The sequence below is a fragment of the Hippoglossus hippoglossus genome, chromosome 3 (assembly GCF_009819705.1).
Source record: "Hippoglossus hippoglossus isolate fHipHip1 chromosome 3, fHipHip1.pri, whole genome shotgun sequence".
NCBI classification, from domain to species: domain Eukaryota; kingdom Metazoa; phylum Chordata; class Actinopteri; order Pleuronectiformes; family Pleuronectidae; genus Hippoglossus; species Hippoglossus hippoglossus.
The window spans coordinates 8,383,218-8,400,020 of record NC_047153.1 but is presented as its reverse complement, the minus strand read 5'-3'; the positions used below and the strand labels follow the sequence as shown (position 1 = coordinate 8,400,020).

Sequence of the window (16,803 nt, the reverse complement as noted above, 5' to 3'; positions counted from 1 at the left end):
TTGGTGCAATACAAGCAACCTCTGTAGCAGTGGCGGCTAAGACTCATCAACGTAAGTGACGTTTGCCGACTGAGTGCCGCAGCCGGTCTTTACTTGCCGCAGCTCAATTACCTGCAACCTGCATCACCACAGGCCAAGAAAACAGCCCATTCCAACATGCAAAGAAAGCATAACATAAAAAATAAAAAACTAATATCTCTATAGACACTGAAGACGCGGACGAAGATGTCAACTTGGAGAGACAACGCAATCCAAGAGCGTTTGGTTCTGCTGATGTTGATATGCTGTAGGAATTTAAACGTTATGTCCTGCCTCCTTCATGCTGCACCGCCCCCCCCCCCCCTCACCTGAAACCTCAGGAGATTTTTCATTTGTTGTGAACGCGCCTGACCAGAGACTCTCCTGCTGCGTTCTTCATGTGTGAAAGGCAAACTGGCTTTAATGCGAAACTCACAAACAAGACTCCTGTAAGACATGATGCTGCTGTAACAGTGTGTCTGTCTCAGTGCATTCCATCAGAATAGAGTTTAAGCTGCATGCGATTTCAATATATGTATCTTCACTCGTTTTGTTTGTATCATTCAGGCTTTAGTCATTCCCTCTCAACAAACCAGGTAAGTGTGTGTGTGTGTGTGTGTGTACAAGTGTGACTGATCCCATTTATCAGTCCAGTTAACCCTTGGCAGCAAGTAGTAATAAGGCGTAGGAGACCAGAGGGGGATGCAGGCACTCCCTCTAATTAAATCCCCCCCTCCACCTACACAGGCTGCCTCCTCTCCTCTGGCAGGAGAGACACTGACCTTCCAACCCAGCCTCCCCCCTGCAGCCTGCCTCTCCCACCTCAGCTCTGCAAACAGCATAGTGACACATGGAGACAGTCAAACGCTCCAATAGAAGTTTACACCTCGAGCTTTAACGTCATTTATTTACACATTAAAACAAAGAATTATAACCACTTTAGATCTAAAGATTATTGTTTTTAATTCAAATTAATAGCAAATTTGTCAAATCAGCATCAAACCTGCCAACCAGTCAAGTTACAGTTTACATCCATGTTTGTCCAGATTCATGTTCAAGTAAAGACTTATGTGTATTTTATCATAATTAGTGTACAGATGCTTGAGTTATGGCCAGAAACGCTCAGTGACCTTGACCTATGATGAACAAATTCTGAGTTCAACGCTTCATCCTTTAGTCCAAGTGGACATTGATGCCAGATGTAATGAAATTCTCTTCAGGTGTTCCTGACATATGACGTTCATAGGAATGGGATGGACGGGACGTCACCGTGACCTTGACCTTTGACCACAAAAATCGAATCAGTCCATCCGTCAGTCCAAGTGGACGTGTGTGCAAAAATAAGAGAAATTTCCTCAAGGCCTTCCTGACATATCTTATGCACGGAAATGTCTGAATTCGGTTGGCAAATGGAACGCGACCCTGAAGTGACCATAAGAATAGGACTGTGGATAAAGCGGCCAAAATGGGTTTTCTTCATATGGTGGCTAGACTCAGCCCTAGAGATAGAGAAAGGGAAAGGAGTTAGCACAGCTGCAGGAAGCTCAGAGTAGAGCCGCTGCCTCTTCGTGTTAAAAGGGGCCAGTTGAGGGGGTTCAGGCATCTTATCAGGATCCTTCCTATCGGCACCTTCCATTGGAGGTTTTTTTCGTTTTTCCATGCCGAACTAGGAGGAGACCCTGTAGACCCTGAACTCGCTGGAGGGACTTAACATCCCATCAGACCTGGAAGTGCTTTGGGATTCCACAGGAGGAATTGGAAAGCGTAGATAGGGAGAGGGACGTCTGCAAAACCCTGCTTAGCCTGCTGCTACTACGACCCAACCTCGAATAAGTGGAAGAAGAACATCATGAGCGCCATCATGAGGTCAAAATTCGCAAGTAATAAAATGCAAGACAAAATAGTTTCAGACCAATGGACTTGATTGGGCTTTGTTTAGTTTTTTTGTACTTTGTGTTTCAAACTAAATTAGTAAATGCAACAAATCCATTTGAATTGTTAGAAAAGCAGGAACATTGTGGACAATTGTGAAATTCTTTTCCCACATCGATGTATTCAAGGTGCTTGTTGTAATAACCGTGTTTACTTTCCCAGGACTGTTGAGCTAATGAACATATGAAGATGTTCTTCCTCTTTCAGTTGTGTGTGCCTTCCCTGAGCTGTTGACCTTCTCTAATCCAGCCTGTTTTCAGTGTGAGAAGCGATGCTGACTCAGAATAAATGTCCTTTCACTTGTGAAGTAAAGACAGTGAATAAAGTGGAATAAGTGTTTGCACTGGTATGAGGGCGTTCAGCCCGCTTTGTGTGGCACGCTGGGTTCAAAAGAGGGTTAAGAGCAGGGTAATCTGTTCGGCTGACAGCATCAAAGCGGCTGGCATCATTAATACAGTCCCAAGCTGAGGCGTAGTCACAGTGGCTCCTTCCACTATTTGTGAAGGTTACACATGAACTTGCACGTCTGCATGCAGGTACAGATAGCTGTACGTGTGTGCGCACAGATATAATTGTTTAAAGGTGTGCTGGCAGATATTTTATTGAACTGATATTTTCCCCCTTTTAAAAAAAAAAAAAAACTCTCCGTCTATACAAACCTTTGCTTTGCAAAATATCTCCATCCAGACGAAAACATAAAAATGACTACAAACACTTTTTAAAAAAGCATGCCTGGCCAATAGGTGGCGATAAACTCTACATTGATCCAAACGTAGAGAAACTGGTGTTTAGCTGCCATTGTTCTTGTTGTGTCAGGTGCATGCTCATTACACAAAGCAAAGCAAGTTGTGGCGTCATCGTTTTCCACACTTTCAGTTTTTTTTATCTGCACTTTGGAAGGCGTTTGTAAAAATCTCTGTTTCAGTGACTTAAAAATGCTGTTTGAGTGTGAAGGAGAGGAAAAAGTTAGTTTTGCCAAATATCTGCATCAGTGTGCCAAAGTGTAAGTGAAGGCAAACAGACAGATTCAGGTCATTTTCTATTTTTGTTATATATTTACAAAATATAAAGGGAAACCCTTGTGTGAGTTTGTGAGTTTGTGAGTTTGTGTGTGTGTGTGTGTGTGTGTGTGTGTGTGTGTGTGTGTGTGTGTGTGTGTGTGTGTGTGTGTGTAGTAATACAGAGGGTCACGTCAACATCTCATTTATGTAATGGCTTCACATTAATCGCACCCCGACATGACTGACAGGTGGAAATGACATCACAACATTTAAATCGTTGTCCTTCTCTCTGCAGAGTAATACATCCTAAGTGATGCAAATTCCACCAACGAGCTATTTCTACAGTCGTGTACTTCATCTTTACTCCACCTTTCTCAAAAACAAACAAACAAACAAACACACACACACACACACGCTTTAACCCCCCCCCCCTCTCACTTTCTGCATTTCATTTTACTGTCCCCACAACCTCACAGTGTCACTGCACTATCCAATTGGCATAATTGAGCCGGGTCAGATGATAAAGAGACCTATAACAATCAATGCAGGTGAAATAAAAAACAGCTCCCAGTTATTACTTTTGGCCTTTACCAGCGTCAATCAATGCCCCCACCCCCCCCCCCAAACCCCCCAGACACACACACACACAAACACACACACACTCAAGTTTAACAGACTGGGACTGCAGCGTTTTCATCTGAGCAAAAATGTTGGACGTCTCAGAAAGAGAAGTGAAGAGACACGAGAAGGTGAAGGCAGAAAGAGGGAAGAGGAGGAGGTAGAGCCGTGTGGGAGCTGAGATAGATGAGATGTGACAGGCTGCCACTCTTCTCAGCACCTTCTCATCGGCATGACACAGCTGTCACAGCCCTATTTCAGGGAAATTAAACGGCCTTACGGTAAACTGGCCTGCCCGGGGGGGGAGGGACTGCAGGAGCGAGAAGCGAGAAGTGAGAGAGGGTGTGTGTGTGTGTAAAAATGAAAAAATGAATAAGCTTGTAGTATGCAGATGGTCTTTCTGCATCTCTCCTCCCCCACTCTGTCCCCCTGCTTTGAGCACCATCCTCTCTTTTGACATGGTAATGGCTCCAAATTGATGAAGACACTTCACTCATTCGGTGACAACGACATAAACACTTCCTCCACGCCTCCTCGTCCATCACTCACGGACGGCCCTCCCTTCAGCCCGCCCGGCATTGGCTGGGCGGGAAGTTGTTTAATCAGCTAATTTGCTCTTCTGCGGCCATCGCTAATGACCGAGCCACCTCTGGATTATCTTGTCATCCCGTCCTCTTAATCAGCGCTGATGAACTGCTCATGGAGCTATTATCCTCCTTTTGCCTTTGACACGCTTAGCAAAGGTTATAGGCCTGTAATTAAAACGAATCTGCTGGGTCACGTTTCTTCCTTTTAATTGGCAACTCCGAGGCTGTTTCAGTGGCATTTCGACAGTGGACAAGAGACCTCAAGTCTCATCGCTCTGCACAGACAGAAAATAAAAGCGAATGGAGAAAATGTATTATTTTCATGCTGCAAACAAACCAAACAAAACAAAAACATGAAATAGATGAATACTGAATAATAAGTGATGAGTTTGTGTTGTTATTTGTTTGGTTGTGTCTATTTGCATCTTTCTGAACTTTGCTACTGGACCGTATGTGGGAGCATCACCCTCAGAAACAAGCTAGAAGCTAGAATGGCCCTCCAAGAGCTCATAAAAAATTGTATTCACTCGATCCAGATTTTTTACTTGGACCTGCAAGTCAAATTAGATTTGAATTATATATTACATCACTGCTAATAATCAAATATTATTACAAATGATCAGAAAGGACAAACATCTTTAAGTAATACTTTAAATGAGTATAAATTGCTAATATCAGTAATCTCAGCTATTTCTAGCTTCATTTAAAAACATTGGCAGCAGTGGTGTGGTAAAGTAATGGATTACTAAATGGATTGTACATTTCGTTTCACCTTTAAGAGAAGGTAACATATACTTGAGCTCTGTAGGTTTAGAAGCAGAAAATAAAAATCTATTGTGTGATTCGACTGAACTAGATTTAGAAATGCACTAAGGATCTTGGTTCTATTTAAGCTACTTTCTTGCTGTTGAAGCACAACCAGCTGCACTGCAGGTGAAAGACTTGTTACCTTTTAAAGAATTCATAAACATCCAACCTGCTCTGACCTTATATGGCAAATAAAAACGATCGATCCCGCCTCCCCAACTCCCACTTTAAAAGACTTATTGTGCAGCTCCATTTCATCTAATCACTTGGCAAAAGAGTGCAGAGTCTAAATAAAGAAAGGATAAATAAAAAAGTCCCTGGGCCAGTGTGTTGCTCTCACCTTTGTAGATGAAATTACCCGAAAAGCTGTTACAAATCAATATAATCAATGCAATCAGCTAACTGACACAGGCAATCTCCTGCCAGTAAGTAAAATACCCCCGGTGGAGATCTTTCAATCTCTAGTGCCATAATTGCCCCCAAGGGCGACGTTAGGGTGTAGCATTTTGTACACTTAATTAAATTACTGAGCTCTCTGGACAGGGCGGGTTGCCGATATCACATGGGACGGATAGATTTGGCCGCGTGCCAGTAATTAAGGCAATACCTTTCCTGATTACGCCAATCCCCCTTAATGAACTCATTATGCATTTTAACCCAAACACTCCCATGAATTAATGGGCACAAAGAAAGCTCCTGGATGGAAAGAACGCCCCGATCACAAACACAAGCAATAACTCATCCACTCAACGTGGGTAAATGTAATGTCCATATTTCTCCGTCCTTTCAGCCGCAGCCAAGGCTAATTTGGACTTGAGTGACAGCAAAAGTTCTGGGACTGGAGACTTAGTAAAGCTTTAAAGAAATAAGATCGCTCGTCTGGCAAATAACAGGAGACTTTACTGGGCGACTTTAAAAGGTCTCGCTGGAATCTCGTATCTTACTTCACTACGTTGAGAGAACTTTTGTGTGGTAGTTTGGCAAAGATGAGACTATATGTGCTCACACGCACATACATGTGAAATGATTTAAAGAGACCTAGGATCACTGCAGGGTGGGAGCAGCTCCGCACTGACCCATAATGCTTTGCTAATTAAATAATTCACTAATTGATTCATCGCCAAATCAATGAAGCCGGATGATAGTTTATGATGTGAGAGCTAAAGTGTGTTTGTGTTTGAGGACTGGTGTTGGATTACAAATGAAACACACACACACAAAGCAAATCCCCAGAAACGAATGACGAGCAAACGCACATGAGATTGGTGCTAAAATGTAGCCACACATTGAGTTGACCTTGCGCTTGTGTTGCATGACATCATTTCAGCCCCTCACAGGCAAATGATAGGGAATATAAAAAGGCAGCTAGGTGGGGGGGGAGGCGGAGTGTGACGGCGTCTGTCCTGAACCCAGTCTCAGGGGAGTCTGGTTTCTGTAGTTGGGCCTGAGGAAGAAATCAGCTGGGATTTTATTAATTAAAGTGTAATGAATCCTCGGGGTGTTTGTGTACAAAAGGGCATCTGCACTGTAAATATGTGGCATGTTATGTATACTTTACGACTGGTCATTTGAGTGTGTGCATTTGCGCCCGGTAAGGTAGGAATTACCTTCAAAAGTAATTGGGACAGCAGTGAAATGCGACATTGCAGTGATCTGGGTGGACGTGGGGATTGTAAATCCAGCCACACGAGCAGTTTGATATTTGTTTTCAAGCATGTCTGCGCCAGCACACACACACACACACACAGAAATGGCCACTGGGGCTCAACACTGTCAGATGAAGGTTGTGCTTGTCTGGAGATTTCTCTAAGACTGAGTCATCTTCCTTAAAAAAGGTAATTATTTCTCCTTTAAAACTGCATCAAGACAGAAAGCCTGTTATTTTTTTGTTTTACATAACATCAATCCATCTTTAAATAAATGTCTCGACTCTTGATTGAAACGTCACTAACCCACATGAATACACATTTTCATTTTAATGTTTAGAAGCGTTGACTGCAACTTCACATGGCTTCATCTCAACAGTCCCCTTATGAAACATTTAAACTCACTAGATACTGATTTTTATTCAGATGAAATAATTGCACACACTCATAAATATCAGTCATGCCTTATATTTTTTCATCAAGATCCATAAATTATTCTCTTAAAAATGTTGAAAAACTCCCTACCGGAAAAAATCCTGGTTCCACACCAACATTTAAAGGCTACGTCTCTGACCCACACAACATCCTTCCAAGTTTCGTGGTTATCCGTCCTGAAGTTTTTGTGTTTTGCGTTCTCCCCAAGTCGGTTGAACCATGATTCATCCAACACACTGGCAGATTCATAATAACACGTGTTTACACTGTTCCACAGTCCAATGGAGGCATACTTTACTCAACTATGTCCAACAACTGGAACTGCACATAGTGAACTTGTGCCTTAGTGCTGCTGTAGGGCTTGTTTTACGTACCTCTGCACGTCCCATTGAGTGAGCGTTTGCATCCCATCACATCACAGCTGTGCAATCGTGGCTTCTAGCATCTCCACGCCATAAAGTGGAACGGCAATCACATCCAACAGCAGGCTGTTTAACGTTTACTGAGAGGTAGCGCCATCTGCAGCTACATGTGGGGATTTGTTCTGTTCGGTAAATGGGTTTCATGTTGAGAAAAAACAAAACCTAATGGAGCTCTGTTTATTTAGTCTGGCTAACAGAACTGAATGGAGGATATCACCCATGATCCCCGGCTTCCTGAACCAGAAGAGCTGCTGCTGTAACAAATTCAGTTTCAGACTATTTTTTAAGCTACTATTTTAAGGTAAAAAAGTTGCATAGTGTTGCTGTAATTACAAATTTGAGGTACTTGAGGTATTTACTTTTCATGCTACTTTAACTTAACTAAATTTCAGAGGAAAATACTGCATCTTACTCCACAACAATCTGACAAATTAAAACTGGATTTAACGTTAACAGTACCTGCCTGTACACAACATGGTGATTGCCCGATCCCTTAGAATTAAAATATAAAATATGCTTTGTCTGTAATGAAATCACTAACTACAAGTGGCTTTTGAATACTTTTGGTCATATTGTGCACATGTGATGGACAGCATAGTACAGGTAATTGTATTTGTGTATAAGCACACTTATCTTGACAACGACTTAATATAGGATGCAGTTTTATTTCACATGTATATTAAAAACGGTGTACACAGGGCTCCATAATTAATATTTTTTTATCCTTTACTGTGCAGAGAAGAGATGAAAAATAAAGTCAACAGATTTCTCCATAATCAAATAACACACTCTTACACTCAGAGTGATACCAGTATTAGTTCACCATTGACAGCCACACAGAAATTCATAGTCATTTCAAAACTTAGCATTTAAAAGAAAAATATATTAAAATAGTATGTCAGTTACCTTTCCAACAATTAACTGCATATATTAACAGTCAGGGACCTTTTCAATTCCCACGTGGTCCGGTATCACTCCATTACAGACTCATAAAAGCATAAATCTTAACTTAAAATGCCAAAAGTTTTAAATTATTTCATAGCAGTTTGGTAAGGTACCATTTAGGTCGACTAGGAAGGACCATCAGACTCTGAGATGTGGGTGAACCCTGAGAACAGAGGAGTCAGACCACACTTACAAACGACAGGACACCCAGAATCAAACACAAGCATAGCTGGAATGGAAAATACCAAATTATTTAAAAAACCCATTACAGTAAAATGTGAAGTAAAAATGGGAGTATAATGCCATGGCAATGACTTTGACTGCCAGTGATAAAAAACATGTATTGCGTTGAACGAGTTGTTTTGGTGTGCAACATTAACATCTGTTCTCTTTGCCTCGATTTTCATTTTCTTTTGGTGTAAGCAAATACTTCCTTCCTGTGTTTTACTTAAAGTCCATTTGCACATTACCAACAGTTGAGACAGAAACATGGTCCCTGGCCATGTCTGTACGTGGGGGCAGCAGACTGTGGTGCTGAAACGCCACTCTGTGTTCAAACGCAGCATTGCAGGTGAGGAGCACACCCCCGCTTAACGTCTCCCCACCAGAGACAGTGTGAGTGATAGTGTGGAAAATAGCTGAAGCTGAATTAGGACATTGATGAGTGTAACAACTACATGATGTTACACACACAAAACTGAGATAAACAATAAAAGGAAATTGGAACATCCTCCTTGTTGGTAGGGATTGTAATCTGATATGTATTGAACTCAGGAAGCCACGTCCACAGGAAGGTATGACCAAGGCTTCTATCTTTTTTCCCTTTAAAAAAATTCCCCAAAACTACAACTTTTAAGACTGTGATGTATGTTTTTGTGATAGAAATACAATAGAAGTTCAGCCAATGAGCCTTTCATAGTAAACAATGCAGTAAAGATGTGTATTTACATTCTTCATAAAATAATCTGTTTATTTGCTTAATTGAAGTTAAAATAAAATAAAATCTATGGTTAAACTGTGAATTATCAAGCCTCAATTAAAGTTTGGTAGGGTTTGATAACCTCATTTTAGGAATCATTGTTAATTTTGTTTTCACTCCCTAATATCAGCATCAGCCAAAATGCAGAATTCCACCCTCCATATTGACTGGGCTCTACAAATAAACATCGCTTTGAACCATTAACAACTTGTCATTTTAATATTGTGTTTTTGTACAGGTTAAATCCACAAGATATGGAACATGATAATTCTTATAATCTTTATGCTAAAATGTGATTAGCTAAGCTCAAAGGCTGTTGGCTCCAGCCTCACACTGACGTGAGGCTGTTATCTATCTTCTCATGTAACTTTCGAGAAAGTAGATTTTTCACACGGTCAAACCGTCCCTTTAACAATGAAAGGTAAAGTCACTACATTATTAGAAGCAACCCTTTCACATTGTCAAAACTACATTTAAGGCCATTCACATGTTCTGATCATTTGGTAAATCTGTGAGGAATACAAGAGTCCAGGATGGATCGGCCTGTTGCCAAGTTCCCCAAGCTGAGTGAGAGTCTGTACCAAAGAGCATTTACATTAAAGTCAATAAATAAAGAGTATTTTCAAGCTAAAAATAAAATGCGTTCATTTATGTGTGCAAAGGGCCCAAATTGAATACACCGTGCAACATCAGACCATGTTGGTTTGGGTGTTGGGGCTGCGACTCTGCAGGTCCTGTACCTGGTCGAGAACCCAACTGATGTTTGGTCTCTCCTGGGGGTTTGACACCATTATGGAGCTCAGCAGCACCTGCAGGCCCTCGGAGTAACTGGGAACCAACAGACACCACATTAGAGCAACATATATTTAACATACTTACACAAACCTTCATAAGCGACCTTTCAACTTAAACGTGTTTTAACAATGGCTGTTGCAAACAAATTCCAGGGTAAAATATTTCTGGTGCTGCTGTTTTAGAGTTTTATTTATCAGTTGCACCTACTTAGTGTTACTTTGGAACGGTTGTATTTGTTTACTTTTCCATGGAATATAATGTGGGAATTTTTCCTACTACTATCCTCAGCAGTGACAGAAACTGATCATCATCAGCTGGAAACTTTTCAGTTACACTGTAAAAATGTTACAGTCTGAAGACTCACCTGCAAGACTGTGGGATGGTCACTGGATTCTGGACAGCAAGGGCAACACTGTCCCCCTTCTGAAACACAAGGTCGTATGGTCCCTCCAACATCATCATGCAGTAAAGCACACAGCCAAGTGACTGATGGGAGAGTGGGAGGATCGCGACAGACGAGAAAAAGAAGTGGTGATTAAATAATCCACAGCAACTTAAGAAAACAACATGAAACAACACACAAAAGCCAGGAGGGACTCAACATAAAACAAGGCCTTACCCAGATATCAGTGCGCTCATCTATAATGCAGTGGCTCTCTACATTGAAGAGTTCAGGAGCCCTGTAGGAAATGGTGCAACGCTGGGCTGCCCAGTCCTGTATGGTCATGGCTTCTCTGGTGCCTTTAACCTGCCATACATTAAGTTTCATTAAATTCATCAGAGATTGAGGATCATTTTGAGGACGTCATGTTTGGAAGATAAACCTTTAACAACACAAAAACAAATATTAACAGTTTCTGGAAGTGTAAGTCCAGCCCTTAAGGCGTATAGCAATGCTTGAAAAACAATCCCAATTGTAATCATATTACTTGTGTTTAGGGAAATAGTAAAATAAAATTTGAGTATCTATATATAGACCATGCACCCGTACCTCAATCCTGGCCCGGTTCATAGAGCCCAGGTCCATTAGAACTGGCCTGTCATCCTCATCCAGAAGCACATTTGTGGGCTTCAGATCTCTGTCAAATCACAACAGATAAATAGCATGTGTTCAGATGTCTGCAAAATGTCTTCTTAAAAAGAAGAAAACTTAAGAAAAGTGAGTAAATGATAACATGAATGATACACGACAATCTGCAAATATTAGTATCATACTCATATATCAATCATTAGTTGATCTGAGATTACATTACACCTGGTTTCGGATAGTTGGTGACGATATACAGTAAATGCATATAATCAGAGAGATCAACCACAGTATGTGGAACACCTTCTTTGGGATATAAACTGTAATAAGCTAAACTCATCTAATCCGAGGATGTGCTCTTCATTAAATTCTGGGTAGTAAGTTGCTTGACATTTCTGCACAATCTTTTCACTTTTTGATCATAGTGCATTGAGTGCAGTTTTCCAGAAAGCAAGTCACCGGGACTCTACACAGACAGTTTTGGCACTCGAAGCTAGTACAAGAGTCTTTTTACTGATCCTATGCATTTAAATGTTTGTTGTATACATGTGTATGTTGAGAAAATGTACCTGTGTGCGTAACCTTTTTCATGAATGACCTTGAGTCCAGAGCAGATGCCACGAAAAACTTGCAAAATCAGTTTTTCAGGCATTGAGCTCCCCTTGTCTCTTAGCTTCTCCAGAACGGACCACAAACTGCCTTTCTGTTCACACAAACACAATATATCAGAGTCAGACCATTTCCCTCAGGGCTATTCTTGTCATTCTAACTACTGCATCTACTTACACAAATATAAGGCAGAAGTAACCAGGCTTCACTCTTTCCTCCACGATCAACAAAGGTGTGGGCGACCAGGCTCAAGATGTTGGAGTGATTAAACATGTGATGCATCTCCATTTCAGTCTGAGCCTCCTGGCGGCCTTCGCGGTCATGGCACAGAATCCTCTTGAGGGCATAGAAGCGCCCATCCTTTACCCCCTCAACCAGGTCCACATAACTGAACCCACTGAAAAGAGGAAAAACAGGTCAGAGTTTGAAGAGAGCAAAGTAGACTTTTAGGGATAAGGCTGGGGATATTCCATATTTTTTATAAAAAATAAACAGATCCTATAAAAGCAGCAACATAGTGTTTGTAGGATTGACTCTGAACTATAGAGGTCCCATGTTTATAGTAATAAGCTAAGATGACCCCCCACTACTCCAAAGGGCTCAGTGGTGTATTTATGGACAACAATGGATGTCAGAGCAATAAGCCACACCATCATTTGACAGCCTAAAAATTGTTTACCTCAGCCAAGGAGGTTAAGTTTTCACCGCCGACTGTTTGTAAGCAAGATTACACAAAACCAACTGAAGAGATTTCCATGAAACTTGATGGAAGGAGGCAGAACGGGCCAGGGAAGAAACCATTATATAGCCATTACATTTTGGTGCAGATTCAGATTAGCAGCCTGATACAAGACTTCTTTTCACTTGTTTTAACATATGTAGATGGGGGATTTTTTAACATATCCACTGTTTTACAAGGGGAAGGTGCATGGATCTTGATGAAAATAACCAGCCACACTTACGGAGCAATTACCTATGGGTGTATTATCATCTTTTGTTGCAGACTGATTAAACTTAAGGGGACTGTTGGACCTTGGCATTTAATCCATTATTAGTTTGGGCCTTTTAAATAGATTTCTTGCTAAACACACATAGAATCACACTTAACCCTGAAAGTGACGTTAAATGGAGTTGGGTAAATACAACATGCCATCTTACCCTTCATCTAATTTCTGGACGAAGTAGTATTTCTTGTTATCGATGGTGATGGAGCCGCGGGAGCATAAACACAGTGTCTGCCCCATGTTGACTGGTTCATTGTTCGACACGAAGCTGTTCAAGGGCCTGGACGAAAGAAGACAAACCGAAGTTAAGTGACAACATTGACAAACATACCTTCCATTGTTGTGCTAGCTAACGTGAAGCTAGCACAACTTCCCAGGCTAAAAGCGTCCAAACGCGATCTTAACGCTGGTTTTTAACGTCACCCCCAAAGAAAGCGAGATGTTAACGAACCCCCCGATGCGATGAGCACCTCGACAAAACGCGCGGGACGACACACGCGACGTGTTTCTGCCTGTTAGCTCACCGTGCTGTCACTTTTACTCCATGCTCTTCTTCTTTTGTAAACAGCGACGGGCGACGCTTCAAGGAGCTCCGGCGACATCTGCCGGCGAGTCCGAGAAGAGCAGCGATGGCGGACTATAGCGGAGACAGCAGCAGCGACGACGGAGGTGATATTTGAGCTGTTTGAGCTTCTCACGTGTGTTTAGAACTAACCAGTATGTTGTGTTAGCTCGATGCGATGCCTGCTTGTCAACACCGGACACGACTGAAGCCGAACAGAGGGAGAATTCGTAAAATGACACCAAGCTAAGCTACATCTCGGTGACCCAGCTAATGCTAACGCTGTAGCAACGTTACCTGTGTGGCTATGGACTAATACGAATGACTGTATCTATTAGGCTAATACAGCTAGCATTATCCAGACAGTAAAGCAGATACTTGCTTCTAGCACATAGGTTTATTGATCGCTTGCTAACATAGTGTTAGCCTAGCCAGTGTGTGTGTGTAAAGCTAGCTAGCATTGTTATTATTTGCTTCCAGACCTTGCGCACGGTGCCACCGTAGTTCAGTTAAACCCTGATGTCATCGGTACTTAACGCGCACACCGTCCCCATGTGGATTCGTGTGGTAGAGTCGAACAGTAGCTACCTATGGTTCGCTGATGGCTAGAATCCCAGCCACCCAGGTACAGGTGATAGCGTTTTATTTATTCTCCAGGTCCCCAGCAAATATGTGTTCACCGTGGTGAGTTGTCTTGCCTCAAGCAGGGCCGCAGGAGGAGGGAGGCAGAGTGAAAACTAAGCCTGTCTCTTGTAGCACTGCGGGCGGAGAAGGGTCCGCAGTCAAACGCACGTCCCAGCACCTCGCACCCGAGGAGGATGACGACGAGTCCTCGGCGGACCCGCCGGCGCCCTGCAAAGTCCCCAAAATAGGCTTTAGCATGCAAGGCAAGATGGGGAAGAAGTCGATCCCCATATCTATCAAACTTGGAGCATCAGTGAGTGTATATTGTTGCATATTTACTGATTGCATAGATAACTGGTTTCATTTTGATGTAGTACTTGTGTTGTTACTTGCATCACAGACTTTGGTACACCCACATAGGTAATAATGGCACCGTAGATCCGAACTAGATTGGCACTCACTGGAGCCAACAACAGTTCCCTTAAGTTCAATCTAGCTGCACCAGATTTTCACACACTGGTGGATACCACTCCCCTGAATGTGCTTGATTGTTTTCTTAAAGATCTATAAATGATTCCCTGGGAATTGAAAAATGCCCTATGTTAAACAAAGTGGGGGGAAAGAGTCCTGGATCTGCCCCCTGATCCGGATCCACACCAAAATGTAACCATTTCTTCCCTGTTCCATACAATACCTGTTCAGTGTGTAATCTTGCTTACAACCGAATGGACGGGGTTAAAAACATATCCTCCTTGGTGGAAGGTAAAAAACGATGAAGGCCAAAATCCTCAATATTTTGAGTGGTGCTGAAACATGGGTAACATCAAGAGTTACTCACAAGTCAATTGATAGAACTAGTCAACTAACGATTCAAGTAATTTATCAAGTAAACACAAACTGCATTTCATTCTGCACAATGACAATAAAGTTTAATCTAATCTAAAAGTGTCAAATATTATCTGGTTAAACATATTAAATGTCAGGATCTGTTACTCTTACATTTTGTAAAGTGTGATACTGCTCGATTACTTTGTTTCATTTAGTTAACCTACACCTTCCGTCCTTTTTTAGAAACCCAAAGAGCCTGTACCACCGGTCCCCCCCAAAAAGTCAGGGTTGGCATCTGTATTTGACGAAGATGACGATGTAAGTGTGCATGGCCACAGTAAAGGCATGGTTGTGTAAATGCATAAATAACAAATAAGCACAAGTTGACTGATATTTTCTATTCACATGCAGAGTGAACCTGAGGAGATGCCTCCAGAAGCAAAGATGAGGATGAAGAACATTGGCAGGTATAAAGACAATCTGATTGTTTCCTCAGGTTTCTGTGAAAGCATTTAGCTTTTTCTCCCTAAATGAAGTGGTAGTAATCGTGTGACATGTTTCTGTTTTGGGTTTTAACTTTTCAGGGAGACGCCAACATCTGCAGGACCTAATTCATTTAACAAGGGCAAGCAAGGCTTCTCTGATCAGAAAAAACTGTGGGAAAGGAAGCTGAAGGCCCAGTCAGATAAACCCTAACTGACTACCAGTTGGTCACTAATAGATCATTTTGTATAGGTTAAATATCTATGAAGGCTCAGGCGATTCCTCCTGCAATGAAGAATAATTTAAGCCTTCTGTGGTACTCTCTTAATGAACATTTACACATTTAACCACTACTGGTGGATGCTAACGGAGAGGAGAGCCATCGAGCCCCTGCGATAAGAGATGCTGAGATCAAGAGGTGGGGAAAGTAAATTAGCCTTTAGACTATTATTCAAACTGTAAAAATCTTGCTACAGTTTCCTTCTGCAGGCTGATGAGAAAATCGAGCCGCTTTTAGAGCCGTCATGCCTCTTATGCATCCTGCTTGTTCCTCTTGGTTTGGTGCGATCCTGAGCGACTCTTACTTTTAGTCGTCTAATATTTGTGTAAAAAATGTACATTAAAGTGTGATTGTGTTTTATTTTTTGATCCACAAACGGGAGTGTGAGTATGAGCATTATGTTGATGTGGGGGGGCAAGTGACTAGACTATATGCGTAGATTGATTGTTTTGCTCAGTTTTTCAACATCAATGTACAACTCTTTTTTTATTTTACCCCAATTTTTATTTTGATATATAAGATGGACATAACCATCGCAAATCAACTTCACTTTGCATTTCACCTGCTGTATCACCTCATTGGCAGCTCTTTGTTTGATGTTTAGGTTTTCTTTTACCCGTATTTCCGGTTTTGTTTAATCAACACTGATTTCTTTCAGTTTCACTTTCCCATTTACTGAAGCCCTTTTAACTTTTACATTCGCTGAAGGACTTTGATGTGTTTTTAGTTGACAACTGTGTGAGGATCAGAATCACACAGCGCTAATATGAATTCAGATGCTGGTAACATCATGTCTATTGATTTGTGGGTGGTTAAAGTGTACAGTAGGTTAGTAATGTTTATGTAAACACTCTGCATTGCAACTTTAACAATAGAAAGCCCACATTTCTGAAGTCTAGCCCAACTCCTTTTAAAATTAGAAACCTGCAGTACCTCAGTGACTAGACTCCTGTGCCTGAAACTCCTTCTGGAAAATACCCATGATCAAACATGTAAACTTTAAATTCCTTTGTTATCCTACTGTGCAGAATTTCCCCAAGTCAATTACACCAATACCCACTGCTGTGACCTGTTTAGTCAAGCAAAACTCTCCTGAAAACATTTAAAAGGCATTAAAAAAAAGTTTTGGATTATATGTTTTGTGTCAAATATGTCCGCTCCACAGTACACGATGAGGTAGACCTCACAACATAAGTTTGTT

At 41.6% G+C, this 16,803-nt stretch overlaps 2 protein-coding genes across 5 annotated transcripts; one reads left to right on the top strand and one right to left on the bottom strand.

Annotated features, from left to right (window-relative positions):
* Positions 1-8,166: 8,166 nt before the first annotated feature.
* On the bottom strand, positions 8,167-13,438 carry stk16 (serine/threonine kinase 16). 2 transcript variants are annotated; one of them, XM_034578851.1, is made up of 8 exons: positions 13,350-13,438; positions 12,980-13,093; positions 11,999-12,218; positions 11,782-11,915; positions 11,177-11,264; positions 10,805-10,933; positions 10,550-10,671; positions 8,167-10,218 (listed from the first exon to the last, which is right to left on the bottom strand). In XM_034578851.1, the coding sequence occupies exons 2-8, from the start codon at positions 13,063-13,065 to the stop codon at positions 10,080-10,082; spliced, it is 918 nt and encodes a 305-aa protein (XP_034434742.1). In that variant the 5' UTR covers positions 13,066-13,093; positions 13,350-13,438; the 3' UTR covers positions 8,167-10,079. The 2 variants fall into 2 exon arrangements, with proteins under 2 accessions (XP_034434742.1, XP_034434751.1); XM_034578860.1 differs by having other exon boundaries at positions 13,277-13,374.
* On the top strand, positions 13,370-16,737 carry LOC117757600 (PEST proteolytic signal-containing nuclear protein-like). Of its 3 annotated transcripts, none has more exons than XM_034578890.1 (5): positions 13,370-13,494; positions 14,092-14,324; positions 15,083-15,154; positions 15,251-15,306; positions 15,424-16,737. In XM_034578890.1, exons 1-5 carry the CDS (start codon positions 13,455-13,457, stop codon positions 15,533-15,535), a joined length of 513 nt encoding a protein of 170 aa, XP_034434781.1. In that variant the 5' UTR covers positions 13,370-13,454; the 3' UTR covers positions 15,536-16,737. The 3 variants fall into 3 exon arrangements, with proteins under 3 accessions (XP_034434781.1, XP_034434763.1, XP_034434772.1); XM_034578872.1 differs by having other exon boundaries at positions 13,371-13,494; positions 15,083-15,157; XM_034578881.1 differs by having other exon boundaries at positions 13,383-13,494; positions 14,095-14,324; positions 15,083-15,157; positions 15,424-16,730.
* The last annotated feature ends 66 nt before the right edge of the window (positions 16,738-16,803 follow it).

Excerpts from the sequence above, each read along its gene's own strand:
- stk16 (XM_034578851.1), bottom strand. The coding sequence starts at position 13,065 with ATGGGGCAGACACTGTGTTTATGCTCCCGCGGCTCCATCACCATCGAT. Across the intron at positions 11,265-11,781 it reads GAAAAAGGTTACGCACACAG|AGATCTGAAGCCCACAAATG; the intron begins GTACATTTTCTC and ends GTGATTTGACAG. Across the intron at positions 10,934-11,176 it reads TGAACCGGGCCAGGATTGAG|GTTAAAGGCACCAGAGAAGC; the intron begins GTACGGGTGCAT and ends AATGTATGGCAG.
- LOC117757600 (XM_034578872.1), top strand. The coding sequence starts at position 13,455 with ATGGCGGACTATAGCGGAGACAGCAGCAGCGACGACGGAG. Across the intron at positions 13,495-14,091 it reads CAGCAGCAGCGACGACGGAG|CAGGGCCGCAGGAGGAGGGA; the intron begins GTGATATTTGAG and ends TCTTGCCTCAAG. Across the intron at positions 15,158-15,250 it reads TATTTGACGAAGATGACGAT|AGTGAACCTGAGGAGATGCC; the intron begins GTAAGTGTGCAT and ends ATTCACATGCAG.